This window comes from Gossypium hirsutum, chromosome D09 (assembly GCF_007990345.1).
Source record: "Gossypium hirsutum isolate 1008001.06 chromosome D09, Gossypium_hirsutum_v2.1, whole genome shotgun sequence".
In the NCBI taxonomy this organism is placed as follows: Eukaryota; Viridiplantae; Streptophyta; class Magnoliopsida; order Malvales; family Malvaceae; genus Gossypium; species Gossypium hirsutum.
In genome coordinates this window covers 48255681-48279125 of record NC_053445.1, presented here as the reverse complement: position 1 = coordinate 48279125, position 23445 = coordinate 48255681, and the positions used below count along the sequence as shown (strand labels likewise).

Sequence of the window (23445 nt, the reverse complement as noted above, 5' to 3'; positions counted from 1 at the left end):
TTTATTTTTTTTGCAAATTATAATAACAAGAAAAAAACAATCAATGTAACTAATACGACTCGAACCCAGACCACATCTGAGGCGGAGAATACATTTGATCATCAGATCATTACATGAAATTCAAAAAAAGCAATCTTTAAAATTAAAAATTCCTAATAAATTAGAGTGTGAAAACACAAACAAAAAAGGAATAAGAATTGAATGGAACAAAAACATTTATTAGATTTCAAATTTATATATAAACGTAGAAAGCATAATATTGTATATATAATCCTAAACTAGAAAACATCCTTTGCGTTTAAACAATTGAGATAGTCATACTTATTCTATAAGCTAAATTACATATGTACCAAAAAAGAAATTAATGAAATTCAAACTGTATAAATCCAATCCAAATTCTTAAATAGAAGCATCTCCATTTCTCAATCCCATTTTCCTACTAGTAGATAAACAATTTTAGCATAACATCTAGAAAATTTGCTAATCCTCCATTTAATTGCAAAATGTTGTACAAAGTAAAATAAAATCAAATCAAATTAAATTAAATTCTAAAAAGAAAATGTCAATGAAAGCTTACGGGAAAGGAAGCTAAGGTAAGCCAAATCGATTTCAATGTCGCTTGTTTCTGCAATAAAAGAAAGAAAAACCAAAAAATATGAGATTAAATGAAGAAACTAAGTTTGTGATCTCAGTAAACATTATAATAAATTCATTAAACTCGAATCTCATGCAATTTCAAAATTCTGAGAACTTCATTTCCAGATATAAACATATAAACAAACGTTTGCCGCTTAATTATTTGATTGAATCATAGATTAATAGAAAGCTAATTGACAAATTTCATTTCATTAAAGAAGAAGAAGAAGAAGGAAATGAAGTTACCCGGATTAACCAGAAATAAACAGACAGAAAATGGAAGGGATCCGTTGTTAATGATTTCTTAAAAGATTCAAACGCCAAAATTAATCAAAATACAATGCGAAAATTAAGCAAAATACAACGAAAATTAAGTAAATTAAAATCTGCTAAGAACACATAGACAGACTTCTTTAACTTGAATGAAATTCAAACTGCATAAGTTAGAACATGTGTATTGCCAACACATGCTAACTCAACTGAAATTCCAAATCAAGATTATGGCTTAAATTATGAATTAGCTTGAGATTTTCTCTTGACTAAGTTGCAGGCTTTCAAAAAATTTAGTCATCCCAAAACATGCTCAAATCACCTAAGCTCAAACCTTATTTTAGTATCATAGTCTGGAGAAATAAGCATAGGGTTAAACCATTCTCAGCGCATGGAAGAGAATCCTAGAAATCCATCATTCAGATTATAAAAGAAAAAAGGAAAAAAATCATTATTCAATATCTCTACTTCTTTCCACAGACATTAACGAATAAATTTAGCAACATTATTACCCAAAAATCAAAATAATTAGTATAAAAAATCATATGAACATTAAGGAATAAACAAACGGTTTACCTTAAATACGAATTTGTTGGCAATTCAGGAATAAACAAACCCTTAAATGCTTGATTATGGAATTGGGTGGAGGACCGGAGGTGGATCGGTGATTCGGTGGAGGTAGCTTGATTTTGGAAATGGGAAAAAAAGGGGAGGAGGGCACGATAGGGTTACGGATTTTGGAAGACTATAAGGAAGTGAAACAAAACTTAAAACTTAAAACTAAAAGTAGTATATATTAAAAATAAAAAATATATATTTAATATATATTCAGACCTATATTTTTATCCGAACTCCCCTATTTTTTGCCCAAACCCATATTTTGGGCCTATATTTTTACCCGAACCCTCTTATTTTTCGGGCGAGCCGTCGGGCCGGGCCACCCAACCCATGATCACCTCTAGTAAACACCAAAATTGTATAAAAAAACTTGCAAAATATAATCAACCAACCAAAATCTCCATACATTAACCAATCAACATATTTAATTTTATAACAAAATATAAATTGTAAGCTAAATTAAATTTTCAACAATTAGAAAGGAAGTATCCTAAAAAGCAACCGAAGAAACATCATCCTCATCATCCTTTTTGCAACCAATTTCTAACATGAAATAAGAATAAATAATTAGATAATCAAATTGATGAAAAAGTAATATAAAATTACAACAATAAAACGAGAATAATAATTACCTGTTGAAAATCCATTAGCTCGCATCCAATCATCCAAGCAAACAACAGCTTGAACCGTTTTTGGCTTAATGAACTCCTCAAAGGTGTGATAACTTTCTTACCCATGTTAAAAGTCGATTCGAAAGCTACAGTCGATATTGGAATTGCCAAAAGATCACGAGCCAATAATGAAAGCTCATTGTATCGAACTAAACTTTTGCTCCAATAATCTAAAAACATTTATTTGACTATTCAACTCAAGCTCCAGTTCTTCCAAATAAATGTCCAACTGTGACTTTTCACTCATAGTGCTAGATTCATTTAAATACCGTTTATAATCATCACTCTTATCAAAATATCCCCCAAAATTAGCACTATTAACATTGTGTTCATCCAAACCAGAATCAACTGGATTTTTATCCGAAATATTGGAACTCCCAGCCAAAGAGGAAGACGTAGATTTGGATTTCTTAACATACTCATCAAACAAAAGTCCAAGATTGCTAAGAATGGTCTCAACAAAATCTGAAGCATGAATACCATAGATTGTAGTAAAGCAATACTGTACATAATTCAACTTATAACGAGGATCTAAAATTGCAGCACATGACAATATCAACTGTTAGAATTATGTGACCTGAATTCTTATTTAAATAAAATACTGTGGTAAAATAAAATAAAAGTAAAATCCCTATAGAATTATATTTTTTTATTTTATTTTAAAATAAGATTTTTTAAACCTTATTAAACTCCATCTATTTAATATTGATTAGAATAAGGTGTTTTACTCCTATTAGAATATGGTTTTACAAGCCTATAAATAGACGTAGTCTACTCCTCTTGTAATAATTCGAATTCGACATAGTGAATTTTCTTCTCCTCTTCTCGTGGTTTTTTCCCGAAAGGGTTTCCACGTAAAATCTGTGTGTTCTTTATTTTTATTTCTATTTTTATTTTCTTTGCGATATATTGTCATTACCGATATTCTATTTTTACAAATTGGTATCCGAGCTTCCAGGTTGTTCATCTCAATCACGGTAATGGTGTCTTTGAAGTATGAAATTTCACTGTTGGATCGCAACACTAGATTCGCGTTGTGGCAGATAAAGATGCAGACAGTTCTTGTACAGATGAACTTAAAGGAAGTCCTGCTAGGGGTAGATAAGACGCCTTCAACATTAACGGAGGAAGAGAAGAAGCGCAAGGATCGAAAGGCATTAACACAGTTACATCTGTATTTGTCTAACGAAATTTTGTAGGATGTAATGAAGGAGAAGACCGCCGCTGGATTATGGAAGAGGTTGGAACAAATATGTATGTCGAAAACTCTAACTAGTAAGCTGCATATGAAGTAGCGTCTTTATGCTCATCGTTTGGAGGCCATGGAGGTTTAGTATGATAAGGAAGATCTAGGGTTGATTCTACTTTGTTCGTTGCCTCCGTCTTATTCAACCTTTAGAGATACAATTTTATATAGTCGCGAGCCTCTTACAATTGATGAGGTTTATGATTCTTTAACCTCGTATGATAAGATAAAGCATCTTGTGGTTAAAACTGACTCATAAGGAGAGGGTCTCATTGTTCGTAGGAAACAAGATTAGATTGTTGATGATGATCGTGGAAGGACACAGGAACAGAATCCTCACGGTAAATCTAAAGGTAGATCGAAGTCTTCAAACAGAGGTAAAACTTGTAACTTTTGCAAGAAGAAAGGGCACATTAAATCTAAGTGCTATAAGCTACAAAGCAAGATCAAAAGGGAGGCTGCGAATCAAAATGGAAAACAACCATAAAATTCTGGTAAGGCTGATATTGTAGAAGACTACAGCGATGGTGAACTTCTAGTCGCTTCTGTCAACAATTTTAAAGTGAGCGAGGAGTGGATCCTTGATTCAGGCTGCACCTTTCACATGAGTCCCAATCGGGATTGGTTTACAACTTACGAAATAGTGTCTGAAGGTATTGTTTTGATGGGAAATAATGCTTCTTGTAAAATTACAGGTGTTGGAACAATTAAAGTTAAGATGTTTGATGGAGTTGTTAGAGCACTTAGTGACGTACGACATGTTCCAGAATTAAAGAGAAATTTAATTTCGTTGAGTACTTTTGATTCAAAAGGGTACAAATACATAGCTGAAAGTGGGGTTTTGAAGATTTCCAAAGGTTCCCTCGTTGTGATGAAAGGGCAGAGAAAGACTACTAAGTTATAAGTTTTGCAGGGTTCTACTGTTACTGGTGATGTAGCTGTCGCATCCTCTTCCTTGTCAGATGATGATATTACTAAACTTTGGCATACGCGCCTAGGGCATATGAGTGAAAATGGCATGGCAGAATTAAGCAAAAGAGGATTTCTTGATAGGCAAGGAATTTGCAAACTGAAGTTCTGTGAGCACTACGTTTTTGGGAAGCAAAAGAGAGTTTGATTCACCAGAGGAATCCATAACACAAAAAGAACGTTGGAGTATATTCATTCTGATCTGTGGGGGCCATCCAGAGTGCCTTCGAGACGTGGAGCTAATTATGTGCTAACTTTTATTGATGATTTTTCTAGAAAAGTGTGGGCGTTCTTCCTGAAGCAGAAAAGTGATGTGTTTTCCGCATTTAAGTCTTAGAAAACCATGATTGAAAAACAGGCAAGAAAGTAAATAAAATATCTCCATATAGACAATGGTTTAGAGTTTTGTTCTGATGAGTTTAATAAACTGTGCAAGTCAGAACGAATCGTGAGACACTTGACAGTTCATCATACTCCACAACAAAACGGCATTGTAGAACGAATGAACAGAATGATTATGGAGAAGGTTCGATGTATGTTGTCAAATGCCAACTTACCAAAGTCATTTTGGGTTGAAACAGCCTCTACTGCATGTTTTTTTATCAACCAATCTCCATCCGTTTCCATTGAGAAAAAGACTTCACAAGAGGTATGGTCTGGTAATCCTGCTTACTATTCTGAATTAAAGATCTTTGGTTGTCTTGTATATGCTCATATTGATAATGAAAAATTGGAATCGAGATCCATTAAATGTGTTTTTCTTGGTTATAAAGCTGGTGTAAAAGGGTATAAGTTATGGTATCCTGAAAATAGAAAAGTTGTGATTAGCAGAGATGTTTTTGATGAAACTGCTATGCTACCTAACTTATCTCTTTAAGACTCTTTCAATAAAGAAAATCAAAGGTAGGTGGAGCATCAGATTGATACAGAATCTACAACAGAGTCGACTACTAAAGTCAGTACAAAAATTCAAAATAGAGTTGCTTCTTCACCACAATACACTATAGCCAAAAATAGAACTAGAAGAGAAATTAAACCTCCAAAGAAGTATGCTGAGGCTGATCTAGTTGCTTACGTTTTAAATGTGGCTAAAGATATAAATGCAAACCAAGAGCCATCTAGTTATTCTGAGGCAGTTAGTTGTGAAGACTCAGAAAAATGGATGTTTACTATGCAAGAGGAGATGGAATCACTACACAAAAATAAAACATGGGATCTTGTGAAACTTCCTAAAGGTAAAAAGGTTGTTCTTTGTAAATGGGTGTTTAAGAAGAAAGAGGGGACTCCAAGAGTTGAAGAACCCAGATATAAAGTAAGGCTTGTTGCAAAGGGTTACAGTTAAATTCCAAAAGTGGACTTCACAGATGTGTTCTCTCTAGTTGTGAAGCATAGTTCGATTCGAGCTTTGCTTGGTATTGTGGCCATGCATGATTTGGAGCTTGAGCAGTTAGATGTAAAAATTGTATTTTTGCATGGAGAACTTGAAGAGGATATTTACATGCAATAGTCAGAGGGTTTTACAGTCTTAGAAAAAGAGGACTATGTTTGATTGCTGAAAAAGTCCCTTTACAGTTTGAAATAGTCACCAAGACAGTGGTATAAGAGGTTTGATTCCTTTATAACTTCTCATAATTTTAAAAGAAGTAGCTTTGACAGTTGTGTTTACTTTAAGAAAAATAGTGATGGTTCTTTTGTGTATTTACTCCTTTTTGTTGATGACATATTGATAGCAAAGAAAGATAAATGAGAGATAAGAAAGGTGAAAGCCTAACTAAGTGAAGAATTTGAGATGAAAGATTTGAGACCAGTAAAGAAGATACTTGGTATAGAGATTCTCAGAGATAGAAAAACAAATAAATTGTACCTAAGTCAGAAGGGGTACATTGAGAAAGTTCTTTGCAGATTCAATATGCAGAATGCTAAGCCTGCTAGTACTCCTTTAACAGCCCATTTCAGAATTTCATCAGCTTTGTCTCCACAATCAGATGATGAGATTGAGTACATGTCACATGTTTCATACTCTAGTGCAGTGGGATCTCTCATATATTCCATGGTTTGTTCATGTCCAGATTTATCATATGCAATTAGTGCAGTTAGCAGGTACATGGCGAATATTGGTAAAGAACATTAGAAAGCAGTTCAGTGGGTTTTAAGATACTTACGAGGTACTACTGATGTTTGCTTACAGTTTGGAAGAACTAGAGATGGAATCATTGGGTATGTTGATGCTGATTTTGCTGGAGACATCGATAGAAGAAGATCTCTCACAGTTTACGTCTTTACAATCGGAGGTTGTGCAATCAGTTGGAAAGCCACTTTGCAAACTACAGTCGTTTTGTCTACCACTGAAGCTGAATACATGGCGATTACTGAGGCTTGTAGAGAAGCTATTTGGTTGAAGGGACTCTTTAGTGAACTCAATGAAGACCTTCAAATCAATACAATATTTTGTGACAGTCAGAGTGTCATATTCCTTACAAAAGATCAAATCTTTGATGAGAGAACAAAACACATTGATGTTCGGTATCATTTTGTTCATGATATTATTGTTCGTGGTGATATTGTTGTGAGTAAAATTAGTACTCATGAAAATCCTGCAGATATGATGACTAAGTCACTTCCTATAACCAAGTTTGAGCATTGTTTAGACTTGGTTGGTATTCATTGTTGAAGATAAACCCTTAAAGGGTTTTATGGAAGAGGTGGAGAACTTGTTCGTTGAGAGTTCGCGATGAAAAACTTATTCATTAAGAATTCGTGTCAAGGTAGAGATTGTTAGAATTAAGTGACCCGAATCCTTATTTAAATAAAATACTGTGGTAAAATAAAATAAAAGTAAAATCCCTATAGAATTATTCTTCTTTTATTTTATTTTAGAATAAGGTTTTTTAAACCTTATTAAAGTCCATCTATTTGATATTGATTAGAATAAGGTGTTTCACTCCTATTAGAATATGGTTTTACAAACCTATAAATAGACATAGTCTACTCCTCTTGTAATAATTCGAATTCGACATAGTGAATTTTCTTCTCCTCTGCCAGTGGTTTTTTCCCGAAAGGGTTTCCACGTAAAATCTGTATGTTCTTTATTTTTATTTCTATTTTTATTTTCTTTGCGATATATTGTCATTACCGATATTCTATTTTTACATCAATGAATACTCAGCCCAATACTTATTAAATTTCTCTTGCATTTGCTTAACCATTCGAGTTAAAACTGAATAAAGACCTTTAACTGTATCAAGCAAGACCTTGTAAACCTTTCAAACCCTTTTAAAATAAAAATTAGCCGTTGGATAATTACAATCAGAAAAAACACAAGTCACATCATAAAAGACTTTCAAAAATTTGCAAATAATAGCAACATTTCTCCACTCCTCGTTAGAAAGTGCAAATATTTGATAAGTTTTATCCCGTTGGCCCCAATAATCTAGCACATCTTTATAGTAAAGAGAAGATTCAAGCATCAAATAAGTAGAATTCCATCTCATACACACATCTTGACGTAACTTTTTGGTCACATTCAAATGAAAACTTTTGTCGGCCACATCATAAAATCTTTTCCTACGAATTTCTGACTTTTTTATGTACCTAATTCCATTTCGAATCTTACCAACAACATCATCAGCAAGCTCCAAACCAGCTTTAACTATAAGATTCAATATATGTGCACAACATCTAACTTGAAAAAAAGCACTATCACACAAAATAGCTCGGTTTGCACGAAAACAATTTTTAAGACAAGAAACCATAACATCATTATAAGAAGCATTATCCAAAGTGATGCTGAAAATTTTCTTATCTATACCCCATTGAGATAAACATAAAACAAGTTCATCCGCTATGTTCAAACCATTATACGGAGGAAATAAATGTCTAAACCTTATGATTTTCTTTTGTAGCTTCCAATCTTTGTCAACCCAATGAGCAGTAATGCAAATATATTCATCATTAGTATGCTCCGAGTTTCAATTATCAGAAGTTAGACAAATTAAACCAGGTGCTTTAGCCAACTCTTCTTTAACACGATCTCTCTCTTTTGCATAATACATTAGGACATCCCTATCAGTTGTATGTCTACTTATATTCTTAAAATTAGGACTAGCAATTCTCATCATGTATTTAAATCCCGGTTCTTCAACTGTCCTAAATGAATGCTTGCCACACACAAGAAAAGTAAAAATAGCTTGATGACACTCATCAACATCAAACTTGTAGTTTTTGATAGATGGAACACCTTCTGGTGATGGTTGAGTGGCTATGGTGTATTGAGTGATGTCCTTATTAACTTTTTTCAAACATCTATTTAGATGACGTCTTAAATGAGAGGTTCCACTAGAAGACTTAACAGAGAAGATAGTCTTATAGTGATTACATTGTGCCTTCAATTCATTTTTGTTCTCGCATTCAAGCTTTGTCATTTCATCCCACACCTTTGAAGTGGTAGACTTTTGACGTTTGAGAGCACTTTCATACTCATTAAACCCATCATCCACAGGTATAGGAGTGTTCGAACTAGCCATAATCGTAAAAACTCAAGTCCTGAAATCCAAAAATAATCTTATTTATAACTCGGTTATTGAATATATATACATGTATTAAAATTAAATAACTGAACATAAATATTGTGTAGCAGCCACAATTGAGCAGCGAAGCATGAAAGAGAACAAGGCTATAATGTGAAATTTCGAGCACAACAGTGTCATTGTGCCTGATATATATAATACAACAGAAGAAAAACTTATAAATTAAATGAAAGCAAATTAAAAGTAGAATGGAAAAGGCTAAGGATCATAATATGGTGGTTTGTGCAGTTGGGATTGGAAGGTTATGAGAATGGAGATGTTGGATGGAGTATTCGCCAAACAAATAGGTTAAAATTATTGGATTTTTATTGGATTTTTACTTACTTCAATGATATAAAAATAATTTTGATTTTAGTTTTCTAGGCTAGATGTTAAAGATGATGAGAAGGATGCTCTATTTTATTAACTTTAATTGTTGTACCTGCATGGAGATTTATGATTAATTCATTTTTCATAAATTATTAATATAAAATTATTTATGTATTCTTATATTTTAAGCTACAATCTATGTTGTAATTTTAAACTTACCCAATTTGTTATTAAATGTTTTTTTAATAAAATTCATACTAACTTTTGAAATAATTTTAAGCTACAATCAGTTATCTTTAAAATTACCTTGTATAAAAAAATTTGAAATAATTTTAAAAAGATATCATGGTCTACAAATGAAAACTAGATAAAATAGTTTAACTTTGAAAGTCCGTTATGTAGAGGAAAAGTTATAGCACCTATGTAAATATTGAATTAATGGAGTGGAAATTAGTTCAGTAAGAGAGATTAGAATATGATTAACTACTTTGACGAATATGACATGATTTAGAATTTAAAACTTGATTCAAGTAATCCTAATTAAAATAAAGAAAACAAGAATAATAAAGAGGGAGAAAATTAAAGACCAAATTTGTGAATGGATGATTGATGTTGATGTTTTTATCCCCTTTTAATTAGATTGAATTCAACAAAGCATTTAAAAGACTCTAACCAAGATCAAGAAATTCTAGTAAATTAAAATGTAAAGAAGTATTTTTATTTTTTTGTAAATTATAATAACAAGACAAAGTCCAATCAACGTAACTAATACGACTCGAACCCAGACCACATCTGAGGCAGTGAACACATTTGATCATCAGATCATTACATGAAATTTAAAAAAAAATCTTTAAAATTAAAAATTCCTAATAAATTAGAGTGTGAAAACACAAACAAAAAAGGAATAAGAATTGAATGGAACAAAAATATTTATTAGATTTCAAATTTATATATAAACGTAAAAAGCATAATATTGTATATATAAACCTAAACTAGAAATTATCATTTGCGTTTAAACAATTGAGATAGTCATACTTATTCTAAAAGCTAAATTACATATGTACCAAAAAAAGAAATTAATGAAATTCAAACTGCAAAAATCTAATCCAAATTCATAAATAGAAGCATCTCCGTTTCTCAATCTCATTATTTTCCTACTAATAGATAAATAATTTTAGCATAACTAGAAAATCTGCTAATCCTGCATTTAATAGCAAAATGTTGTACAAAGTAAAATAAAATCAAATCAAATTAAATTAAATTCTAAAAAGAAAATGTAAATGAAAGCTTACGGGAAAGCAAGCTAAGGTAAGCCAAATTGATTTCAATGTCGCTTGTTTCTGCAATAAAAGAAAGCAAAAACAAAAAAGATGAGATTAAATGAAGAAACTAAGCTTGTGATCTCAGTAAACATTATAATAAATTCATTAAACTCGAATCCCATGTAATTTCAAAATTCTGAGAACTTCATTTCCAGATATAAACATATAAACGAACGTTTGCCGCTTAATTATTTGATTGAATCATAGATTAACAGAAAGCTAATTGACAAATTTCATTTCATACAAGAAGAAGAAGGAAATAAAGTTACCCGGATTAACCAGAAACAAACAGACAGAAAATGGAAGGGATCCATTGTTAATGATTTCTTAAAAGATTCAAACGCGAAAATTAAGCAAAATACGACGCTACAATTAAGCAAAATACAACGAAAATTAAGTAAATTAAAATTTGCTAAGAACACATAGATAGACTTCTTTACCTTGAATGAAGTTCAAACCTACATAAGTTAGAACATGTGTATTACCAACACATGCTAACTCAACTGAAATTCCAAAGCAAGATTATGGCTTAAATTATGAATTAGCTTGAGATTTGCTCTTGACTAAGTTGTAGGCTTTCAAAAAATTGAGTCATCCCAAAACATGCTCAAATCACCTAAGCTCAAACCTTATTTTGATACCACAGTCTGGAGAAATAAGCATAGGGTAAAACCATTCTCAGGGCATGGAAGAGAATCCTAGAAATCCATCATTCAGATTATAAAAGAAAAAAGAAAAAAAAATCATTATTCAATATCTCTACTTCTTTCCATAGACATTAACGAATAAATTTAGCAACATTATTACCCAAAAATCAAAATAATTAACATAAAAAATCATAAGAATATTAACGAATAAACAAACAGTTTACCTTAAATACGAATTTGTTGGCGATTCGGGAATAAACAGACCCTTAAATGCTTGATTCTGGAATTGGGTGGAGGACCGGAGGTGGATCAGTGATTCGGTGGAGGTAGCTTGATTTTGGAATTGGGAAAAAAAGGGAGGAGGGCACGATAGGGTTAGGGATTTTGGAAAACTGTCGGATGTGAAACAAAACTTAAAACTTAAAACTAAAAGTAGTATATTTTAAAAATAAATATATATATATTTAATAAAAAAATTTACCCGAGGGCCGGCCCATTTTCTAAACTGGCATCTTTTTTACCCAAACCTATATTTCGGGCATATATTTGTACCCGAACCCTCCCATTTTTTGGGCGGGCCGTCAGGCCGGGCTGGACCACCCAACCCATGATCACCTCTAGTGTATGGTATAGGAACTCTACTTCTGCAACTAACTATTGGGGAATGGATTTTCATACTCAAAACTTTTGGCTTTTATATATTATCTCAAACAAAAAAATTATTTTTTCATCTCAAATTTTAAGATGACAACTTTTGATATTCTAACAGTTCGCTTGATTTAATATCATGAATTTCATTTTTACATTTCGCTTGATTGAAGATCGTAGCTGTCATTTTTACGGTTCACTTGGTTTAAAATTGCGGCATTCGGTCTTCTAACAGTTCGCTTGATTTAACAACATGAATAACATTTTTATGGTTTACTTGATTTAAGATCGCAACCTTCGATATTCTAACAGTTTGCTTGATTTGATATCGCGACTGTCATTTTTATGGTTCGCTTGATTTAAGATTGCGACCTTTGATATCCAAACAATTCGCTTGATTTAATATCACGTTCTATGCGTATAAATTTGTCTCAAAAGAGTTACTTTATAATAAAATATATAATAACTTAACCCGAGTTCTAACCCGAATAACTTCCCTATATAATAAAATTCTAAAAACCTCTTGGGAGACGGGACTTCCAATTCCCCATTTTTATTATCTTCTTCTCCTTTGCTCCATCACCAGTGCACTCCTTTTCCTCTGTCAATTACTAATGTTGATGTTATGTATCAACGTAACTGAATTTTTTAAAATAAAATAAAATAATTAAAATTTAAAAATAAAATATATTTTAATCTTTAAATATATTTTAATTCAATCAAGTATTTAAAATGAATGGATAGATCTGCTGGGGGTTCACAGGGCCCACATGCTTTGTATTCTTAAATTTGTTTATTACTCGTTTGTTATTTAAGTAAGAAAAATACTTATTTATTTTTAAAGAATAATTGATATAAATTTTAAATTGAAATTATTAGTAAAAAGTGAGATTTTTTTTAAAAAAAATAAACAAAAAATTTCCCTCCTCTTTTTCCAAAATAAATTATGTAAATAATTAAAAATTAGTAATTAAAATTAATAAAATATGATAAAAATGATTATAAGTTAACTTGTGAAAAATATGTTTTTAGTACATTACAAATTGAGGATGAAAATATTATTATTATATAAACCTAAACTCTTAAAGCTATTAAGATAAAGTTTTAATGGCTTGTTTATTTGCATTGTGGTGCATTAATACACTATTAATTCAATAAATGTGTTGTATATATATATATTAAATTGGTGATAAATTTATGGGATAAATTTAAAAACGCAATCATATACATCAATTTTAATTTTGTGTAATTTATATATGAAATTTTGATTTGATTCCATTCTTATAATTTATTAATATAATTATTGATATAACATTATTTTATGTTTATATATTGCATACATAAATAATAATATTTATCTAATATAAAAATAAATTGATGTATTTAAATTTTAAACCACAAGTAAAATTTTACGTACGTCAAATGGTACCAAATTAAAATTAAACATTAAATCAAAACTTATGTATAATTTTGAGACTACTAAAAAAATACTCTATCTCATATTTATATAAAAACAAAAGTCTGATTTGAAGTTGTTTGTTATAGTGAAGTTTAAGCCAAAAATATTATATGACGAAACAAAAAGTATGAAATATTTGTTGTAAAACTAAGGTAAAATTGTGATATAATTAGTAGATTTTGCATTAAATTATTCATCAGGATAGATTTGTTAGTGATGAGTGACAGAGGACCTCTTCACTTTGCAATATAATACCACTTTCAACGGATATCTTTGTTCATGTTTAACTAAAAGCTCTAAAGTCTTCAACCCCAGTAACCTTTCTTCTTTCATGGCGATGAAAGAGGAGGGATACTTTGTTCATTTCTGAAGAAATTCATTGGATCAACCATGGTCTTTACCTGTACCAGTCTTTTGAAATTATTCTTGAAATATTTAAAACCCCAAATACTAGCTTGTTGGTAACTTGTATAGCCACTAATGTTATTAGATCCAATATCCAAATCCCTATAATTAAAATATGCTTCTCTTGGAGATTTTGAAACATAAGTCGCCATATAACTGTAAGATCTTCGGATCCAACTTATGTATTTTCCAGATTCTGCATTTTCTTCTTTTCTCCATCCCACAATGTACGAGGCTTGGAACAAGTTGCCTGCTCTATGCGGGTAAGGTAGTTCATTTTCTGGGATCTCTTCCATTTTTCCTCCGAAAGGCACCATTAACATTGAAGCGAAGTCAGCTTCTTTCTCAAGAAACATGGACAAGAACCCCTCGATTCCACTTTCGGGGATGGGTTCCTTGACGTAGTCTGATTTGGCTTTGAAAATTGTTCTTGGAATAACATTTTTATCAAGCAACATATCCAGAGATGTTCTTGGAGCTCTACCAAGGTAAAGAACGGATTCAGCCCAACTCATTTCGCTGCAATTCTCTTTGGCTAGTCCCAGCTCTGGAAACCTTTCTTGGACCAATGGAATCAGCTCATCAACCCCACCAAGAAACAACGCTATGAAAGCAGCTTGAACTGTTTTCTTCCCTGCTTGACTGGAACTCACCTTCGTTATCCCTACATCCACATATAAATCATCGGGAAGCTTGTGAGGTATGTACTGCCATCGATGGAGAATTTTGGTTACATTTTGTTCCAAGTTCTTGTTGACTGTAAACACAGTTACAACAACTGGAACGGGGACTAACTTTATTTTCCAAGCAAGAACAATCCCAAAGGTATTTCCTCCTCCGCCTCGGATGGCCCAAAACAAATCTTCGCCCATGGATTTTCTATCAAGAATCCTTCCATTAGCATCAATCAATTGAGCATCAATTATATGATCAGCAGCAAGACCGTACTTGCGGACCAATATGCCATATCCACCCCCACTAAAATGCCCACCAATGCCCACAGTGGGGCAAACACCAGCAGGGAAGCCGAGTGTTTTGGTCTTTGCAGCAATTCCGTAATACAATTCACCTAGAGTTGCACCAGATTGAACCCAGGCAACTTTATTCTTTGTATCAACTTCAACTGCTCGAAAGTTGAGCAGATCAAGGATGACAAATGGAACTTCAGAAACATAAGAAAGACCCTCGAAATCATGACCGCCACTTCGAATCCTAAGCTGCAATCCATGTTTTTTGGAACAGTAAATTGTTGATTGGATATGGGATGTTTTGAGTGGTGTAATAATGGCCAAGGGTTTAGGGGTAGCTGGTGTGGAGAACCTGGTATTTTGAATAGAAGCATTCAAAACAGATGAATATGAGGGATTATTTCGCATGTAAATAACCTTAGAAATGGTAGAAGAATTTGCTAAATGAAGAGATAGGCAATGAAGGAAATCCCCATGAGAATGAACTAAAGTTGCCCCACTCAATGACAATATTACAACGACTAAAAGAAATGGAAGCACAGAGTACTGCAGGAACTTCATTTTCCTGAGCTGGTTGTGAGCATGGGGGTGAGTTACATTTTGCCTTCTTTATATAGCATTGCCTAGCCATTATTATATCTATCATATTCCTATATTTCGTGATGTCATAATTAGTTTGAGATGTTTATTTTTGTAGTATATTATTTTGTAAAGTCTACTCCAGGGGAAAAAAACTCTAAAGAATAGTAATTTGCTTAGCCGCATCTTCTCCGAGTACTTTAATCTTTCCCCAACTGAATAATTACGAAAATAAAATGTTTTTTATAATAAATATTAGTACTGTTTGATTGGTTGGTAGTGTCACTTTAATTTTTTCCCAATCATCATACAATATATAGTTTTTAAAAAAATGATTTTTTTATTAGTGTTGTTAGATACAGTGGCAATATCGGATTGAAGTGTTAAAAATCAAAAAGCTCATGGGCCTAATATGAAACTTTTCCTTTTAGATTAGTTGTTGTAAAAAAAAAAGATTAAGGGCTCTGTCTAAGAGTGTGGTAGCACCAAATATGTTTTAGCGAATAATTGCTTCATAAACCCTTCTTTATTTATTATTATTTTTAAGGTGCTTGTATTTTTTAAAATAACCACTTTAGTCCCTCTCATTACCTGAAACTTGTTCTTTTTCATTTTTTTTACACGAATAGATGGTGGCTAAATTTTAGTTTTAATCCCTCTCTTATTTTGAGATTATATAATAATGGTTAATTTTTAGTTTTGATCCTTATATTTGGCTCAAATTTAAAATTCAATCTCTATATTTTATTTTTGAAATAAAACTTTAATTTTGACATGATTTGATATCTCAACTCTTATAATTCCATTAATTAAATTAAATACTTTTTTAAAAATATTGAAATGAATTTTTAAGAAATATTAGCACCCTTAAAATTCTCTATTAAATTCAAATTCATTACAATGTCACTTTTTATTATATGGATAATTAGAGAGTATATTTTTTTAATTTCAAAATATTACACCAGCAAATTCAACAGAAGAATCGTAATGGTGTAAACAAATTGACCTAAAATTTTCAATTCAAAAAATAAAGTAACTAAAGTCTTGAAAATAAAAGTATAGAAACTAAATTTTAAATATACGAAGAATATAATAACATTGAGCGTATTTTAACCTTTAAAATTTTACTCTACATTTCACCCAAAAGTAATTAATCTGGTACAAAGGGTGAGCATATATACATTAAAAGCTAACATATATATATAGTTTAAATGTCATATGTTCTATATTTGAATTCCCCACAAAATGAAAGTATCATAAAAAAAAAGCAATGAAGGGTTTATGAAGCAATAATCCCCTAAAACAACAATCAATCTAAAAGAGAAAGATTCGTATCAGATTTCTAAACCTTTTGGTTTATCACACTTAAAAAAATATTTTTAAAAAAATGCATGATAATTGAAAAAAAAATGGTGGTGCCCGATATTCGGGAAAAATACCAAAAAAAGCCCCTTTTTTTCAATATTTACCGAAATGGGACAGTTTTTTAATTATTTACCGGAATGGTCCATTTTTCGCGAAATCGCGCCACGTCAGCGCGATGTCAGGGTAAATGGCAGGAGGTCACGTCCACGTCAGCGTGACCTGCTGACGTGGAGGGAAATCGCGCATACGAGGACGCGATTTGCTAACGTGGCATGAACAGTTTATGTTTTTAGCTTAGAAAACTTTGAAAGGCCATAACTTTTGGCTCGGTTGTCCGATTGAGACGATTTTTTTTATTTCAAATAAATTTTCGAGATCTACGCGTTGAAAAACTGCTTAGAGATGAATAGGGACTAATTTGTAAAGTATAATTTGTTAGTTACGAGTATATGGACTAAAGTGTAATTATTTCAAAATTAGCATGAAATTTTTGTATTTAAGAATATTTGAATGTTATGGAAGGATGAAATTGAATTTGAATTGAAAAACGAAGCTTAGATTTGAAAATATGACTATTTAGGTTTTAGGGACTAAATTGAATAAAATGGAAAATTTTAGGAAACTTCTCAAAAGTGGAATGAGCTGACTTATAATGAATAACAGGATGATATAAGACAATTCTGTAAAAAAGATCCGGTGTTTACTTCAAATAAATAAGGAAAATAATGATTTGAATGTTTCAAAATTCAATTTTAAACCGAAAAAATCGAAATTTAGGGGCAAAAAGGATCTTTTTCGACGAAAACTGTGGCAAACTGCCTTCATCTGTTTGTCAGCATGTAGATCTCGAAAAGTTATTCGAAATCAAAAAAAAATTCGTCTCAATCGGACAACCGAGCCAAAAGTTATGGCCTTTTAAAGTTTTCCAAGCTAAAAACATAAACTGTTCATGCCACGTCAGCAAATCGCGTCCTCATAGGCGCGATTTCCCTCCACGTCAGCAGGTCGCGCTGACGTGGACGCGACCTCCTGCCATTTACCCTGACATCGCGCTGACGTGGCGCGATTTCGCGAAAAATGGACCATTCCAATAAATAATTAAAAACTGGCCTCTTTCGATAAATATTAAAAAAAGGCTTTTTTTGGTAAAATAGCCCCGATATTCACTATAGAAAATATTATATTTTTATAAATAATCTGTTTCCCATATATTTTTTTTATTTAATTACTTTTTAGTATTATTTTTATATAAAAAAACACGTTGCTTACCGTAGTTGATTTTGTTTCCCCACCAAAAGGTTTTATATTTTATAATAAAACATTAGGAAATCTTTTAAATGACAGTGTGATAATGGAGATGGATACACGCAATCCTTGAAATTATTAATCAAAATTTTAATTTATTTGAAGCTACGACAAGAACATAATATATTAAATAATGTAATTAACTATTTTTTTATAAGTAAGGTTAAAAAGAATTTTTCATATGTTATTATATTATAATATGTATGTATTTGAAAGAAGAAATTTAAAATTTTAGAAAATTTTAAAATATAAATAATCCATGCCTTTGTTTGTGACAAGTAAATGCAATCTAATTTGGTTAATTTATGGAACCAAGTGCAATGGGTTAATTAATCGAGGGTTTTTTTCTTATGTTAATTTCGGTTTTAGAGATTTCGAGTATAACTCTTTTTTAATAATTTTGAAATTTATAATTTGTGTAATCTAATTTATAACATCTAAAGTTATCAAGATTATTAACAAATTCATCAAAGTTATCTTAACTAACTGGCTTTTTTACCTAAACAATACAAAAAATAAAATTAATAACTGAAATGACATGCCCATGAGATTATTTATCAAAATGGTATGGTTTTATTGGTGCCGCCTATCAAATTGGCAGTACTAGACTAAAATGTAATGATCTAAAGTATTCAGGGACCTGATAAGTAAATTTTCTATTTTGAGTGGCTGCTAGAAAAAAAGGTGAAAAGGTGCTCTGTGGCATCAAACCTTAAATGTGGCTCACTGCCTTGTAAACCTCCTTTTATATATATATATATATATATATTCCCCTTCAAGTCCTACATTATATTTAAACAAGTCATTAACCTATTTTTGTAGTTAAACAAGCCCTTAACTTATAATTTTTGCTCATAAAATCCATTTATTTTAATATTAAAGTAAATATATTTTACTTATATTAAAGGGCTTTTTAGTATATTAGCCTTACTAGACTATATGTTGTTGAACTGGCACCTGCATTAAAATCAATGAAAACATAGATGGAAGGCTAATACACTAAAAAGCACTTAAACTATTATATTTTGTTTAAACAAGCTTTTAAATAGACCCTTAAACTATGATTTTTACCCATGAAAATCCTAATTTTTAATATTAAAGTAAAACTATTTTAAAAATATAAACCAATTCGCATTTTATGTTGATATAGATGTGACGAGAATAGTTTATTAAATAAAAAAATAAAATTTTAAAATTTCTTGAGAGTGCTTATATACATGACATTCTTAACTACTCTTTTGAAAAATTTTGATTACTTTTTTAGATTTTATGTTGATGTTAAAGTGTATATAATTTTTATTGCATCAACAAGAAATTAAGATAAGAGCTTGAAATTTAAAATATATTTACTTTAATATTAAAATAAATGGCTTTTATGAGTAAAAATCATAGGTTAAGAGCTTATTTAACTACAAAAATAAGTTAAGGGCTTGTTTAAACATAATGTAGTGAGTTGAAGGGAATAAATATATATATATAAGGAGGGTTTACAAGGAAATTAGTCACATTTAAGGTTATCAAAATAGAAAATTTTCATATCAAGTCCCTAAATACTTTATATCATTACATTTCAATCCGGTGCCGCCAATTTGACAGGCAGCACCAGTAAAAACATACCATTTTGATAAATAATCTCATGGGCATGCTATTTTAGTTATTAATTTTATTTTTTGTATTATTTAAGTAAAAAAAAAGCCTAAGAAATTCCTTTTGTACTTTTTTTTCTTTAATTAAAAATAATTTGAAAGAATTATTAAAGTTTTATTATAAATGAGGATAATTGTTCTTTTCAAATCTTTAGTAGGTGGCTGTCTGCTGATTGGTTGGTGATTTGGACCGCATGTTGACACCAATTTAATTATTTTTTGAAAAAAAATTAATTTTAATATACATCTAAAAAAATATCCCGCTTTTTTATGAAGGTAACCCAAAACTTTTAATTATTTATGAAAATAGCTCACTTTGAAAATTATGTACGTAAATGGCCCGTTTTGAAAAATAAACGTCGATGACGCCATTGCCATTCGCGTTACCACCTCTAATTTTTTTAAACAATAATGGATGTCATCGATGTCATTGGCGACACTGGACTGAAGTATAATTATAAAAAATGTTGAGGGACCTAATGAAATAATTAACCTTTTAGATTGGATTAAAAAAGGGTGGCGCCATTCCTATCGGGGCACCAATTAAATACTTAAGTCTATCTCCTTTTAAAATTAAATTTAAATAGCCCTTAAAAATATAAAAATAATAAAAATAAACCCTTTTTAAATTTTATTATTATTATTTTAAAACAATAAACTTAAAAGACTACATAAAATTCTTATTTAAATTACCCAAATATATCCCTTAAGAATTTTCCTCAAGTCAAAAATTCTTATTTAAAACTTAAGGAAATTCTCGAGGGATATATTTGGGTAATTTAAATAATAATTTTATATAGTTTTTTAAGTTTATTGTTTTTTTAAAAAAATTGAATAGGGTTTGTTTTTGTTATTCTTATATTTTTTAAGGGCTATTTAAATTTAATTTCAAAAGTGAACAAACCTAACATGTGATTAGATCAAAAGTTTAAAAGCATTTAATTGGTGCCGTGGGAGAAATGTCGTCACCCCTTTTTTAATCCAATCTAAAGAGGGTAATTGCTTCATTCCATGAACGTTTTATATAATTATACTTTAGTCCAATGCCGCCAACGACAATGGTAGCATCGACGTTTACTGTTCAAAATATGATTAAAATGAGTTATTTTTGTAAATAATTAAAAATTTTGAGTCATTATAAAAGGTAAAATATTCATATGGAATTGGTAAAACAAACACAAATTTAATTATATATTTTTTTAAAAAGTACTAATATATAATTAGTTTAGGTTTTTTACATGAATAATATAAAATAAATCAATATATACGAAAATAGGATAATAAAAATAATATTTACGAGAATAGGTAAAATACACAGTAAAATAGGGGTGTCGCCTGACCAATCGACGGCACCACTTTATTTCTAATAAAAAATTCATTTTTTTGGGTGCAGCCGGATCAATTGGCGGCACTCGAATTTTGTATGGTAAATACAAGTTTTTTTCAGTATACGGAAAAAAAGTAAAAAAAAAAATTATTTGGTGTCACCAATGTGTTAGGCAACACCCAAATTTTTTTTTAAAAAAAATTAGCTAAAAAAAACTCGTGCTTTAATTTTTTTCCGATATTAAAAACACGAACTCGTGGTCACTTCCGTCAGGCTGGTGCCACCTGACAGCTTGGCTGCATCAGTTTTAAAAACAAAATTGCTGAAAAAAAACTCGTGTTTTAATATTTTCAGTATTAAAAACACGAACTTGTGATCAAATGATCACTTCCGTGTCAGCCGTTAGGCTAGTGCAGCCAAGCTGTCAAGCGGCACCAACCTGACGGATGTGATAAAAACAACGAAAAAATGATATATAATTGTTTACCAGGACCAATAAAAATGATGCAAAAGTAAGAAATGAATGAAGATGAACATAAAATATTTTCTGGCGTGAACAGTAAATATTCCCTACAAGAAAAGACGAGTAAACATGAAATATTCTCTAGCGTGAACAGTAAATATTTCAAATATTTTTTTTTACTTTTTTTCCCGTATACTAAAAAAAACTCGTATTTATCATACAAAATACGGGTGCTGTCAATTGATCCGGTTGCACCCAAAAAAAAAGAGTTTTTTATTAGAAATAAAGTGGAGTTGCCGGTTGGTCACGCGACACCCGTATTTTATTGTATATTTTGCCGATTCTCGTAAATATTATTCATGTTATCCTATTTTTGTATATATTAATTTATTCTATATTATTCATGTAAAAAAGCCTAATTAGTTTGCTTCTCTTGCTTCACAACGGATCGTTATTCCAAAAGAAGACGGAGAAAGCAAATATTTTATACTCTCTTGAATTATTTAGAGATGAATAAATATAAATAAAATAAATAGTCTCAAAAGTTAGGGTAAATTAGATAAAAAATATATTTAGAGAAATAGATTTTTTTTCATATTTAAAGAAATAGGTTAATTTTGGAGAGAGAATTAAAAAATACGTCTAACTTGAGAGCTTTCAACTGAAAGCAGGATGCACTTTCTGAAAACGCTTTCTACGAAACATGTTTTCTATTAATGCATCAATTTCTTTAGTTAGATGATTAGATGTTAGCGATTTTGTTCTTGCATTTCAGGTTCAATTCCTCTCTCACTCACATTTGTATTTTTTAGTTTATTTTGATTTAAACTTTTTTTTTAATTTTTAATTAACTTTTTAATGTATTAGCTATGTTGGTTAGATGATTAAATAATATTATTTTTATCCTTGAGTCCTAGATTCGATTTTTCTTCTAAGCATATTTTTATTTTTTATTTTTTATTTTTAATTAATAAATATTTTATTCTCAAATTTTTTATTTTTAATTCAACCTTTTAATTACTTTTTTATTTATAAATAAAATAATTGTTTATATATATTGTTCTATTAAAAATATTTGAAATAATAATTTGATTTTATAAATAAAAGAGTTATGAATTAAAATAGAAATAAAAAAACTTCGAAAATAATATATTTATTACTTAAAAACATTAATTAAAAATAAAAAAGGTGTGAAACAACATGAGATAAAAAAATATAAATGTACTTAAAAGATGAATCAGACTTGGAACTTAAGGATAAAATCACTATTTTTTAACTATATAACTAAAGAAGTCGATGCATTAAAAACATTAGTTAAAATTAAAACAAAGTTTAAAACAATATGAAATAAAAAAATACAAATGTTATTAGGAGAGAAATCAAACTTTGGACTCAAGGAAAAAATCATTAACATTTAACTATCTAATAAAAGGAGTTGATGCAAAAAAAAAAAGTGTTTTGTGAAAGGCTTTTTCAAAAAATGTGTCCTACAACATTATGCTGATTTCCCGTTTTCTGTTTTTCTCTCTCCAAAACCAACATATTTCTTTAAATATTGTAAAAATCGACATAAAATCCTAAATAAATTCTACTAATTTACTTCTTAAATAAATTTTCTCATACAACACCGAAATTCAAAATTTTTAATAACTGTAGATGTTTTCTTTTGCGCATCATAGTTCATGTTTTCTTACTTCTATGATAATCCAATCCTTCATTAAATGAATTTAAGCTTAAAATGTAAATATGAAAATGATTTTATAAATTAGTAATAAATTAAACTTGATCATGCATAATAAAAGTTGGTTAGAGTAACTAAGCATATTTTACTTTACACAAAAAAATCTGATAGTTAGCAATGAACGTTCCTCCCTCTTCCTCTTTGGGTGCCAACAATTGTGGTAGAGTTACGAAGAAGGGACAATCGCCTCATGACTTGGGTGACCTTATGGATTTTAATCCCATTAGGGGGCTATGTCTTTTAAGGATTGGCTAATGAATAATGG

At 30.4% G+C, this 23445-nt stretch overlaps 1 protein-coding gene and 1 long non-coding RNA gene across 2 annotated transcripts; both read right to left on the bottom strand.

Annotated features, from left to right (window-relative positions):
- Window positions 1–8429: 8429 nt before the first annotated feature.
- On the bottom strand, window positions 8430–11669 carry LOC121220970 (uncharacterized). Its single transcript, XR_005918251.1, has 3 exons — window positions 11499–11669; window positions 10598–10645; window positions 8430–8952 (listed from the first exon to the last, which is right to left on the bottom strand). It is a non-coding gene; the product is annotated as an uncharacterized lncRNA (long non-coding RNA).
- Window positions 11670–13529: 1860 nt separating this feature from the next.
- Window positions 13530–15460, bottom strand: LOC107890733 (berberine bridge enzyme-like 18). Its single transcript, XM_016815260.2, has one exon. It carries the CDS (start codon window positions 15313–15315, stop codon window positions 13711–13713), a length of 1605 nt encoding a protein of 534 aa, XP_016670749.1. The 5' UTR covers window positions 15316–15460; the 3' UTR covers window positions 13530–13710.
- Window positions 15461–23445: the final 7985 nt, after the last annotated feature.

What these genes read in the sequence shown, in the direction of transcription:
- LOC107890733 (XM_016815260.2), bottom strand. Translation starts at nt 15,315, where the DNA reads ATGAAGTTCCTGCAGTACTCTGTGCTTCCATTTCTTTTAGTCGTTGTA.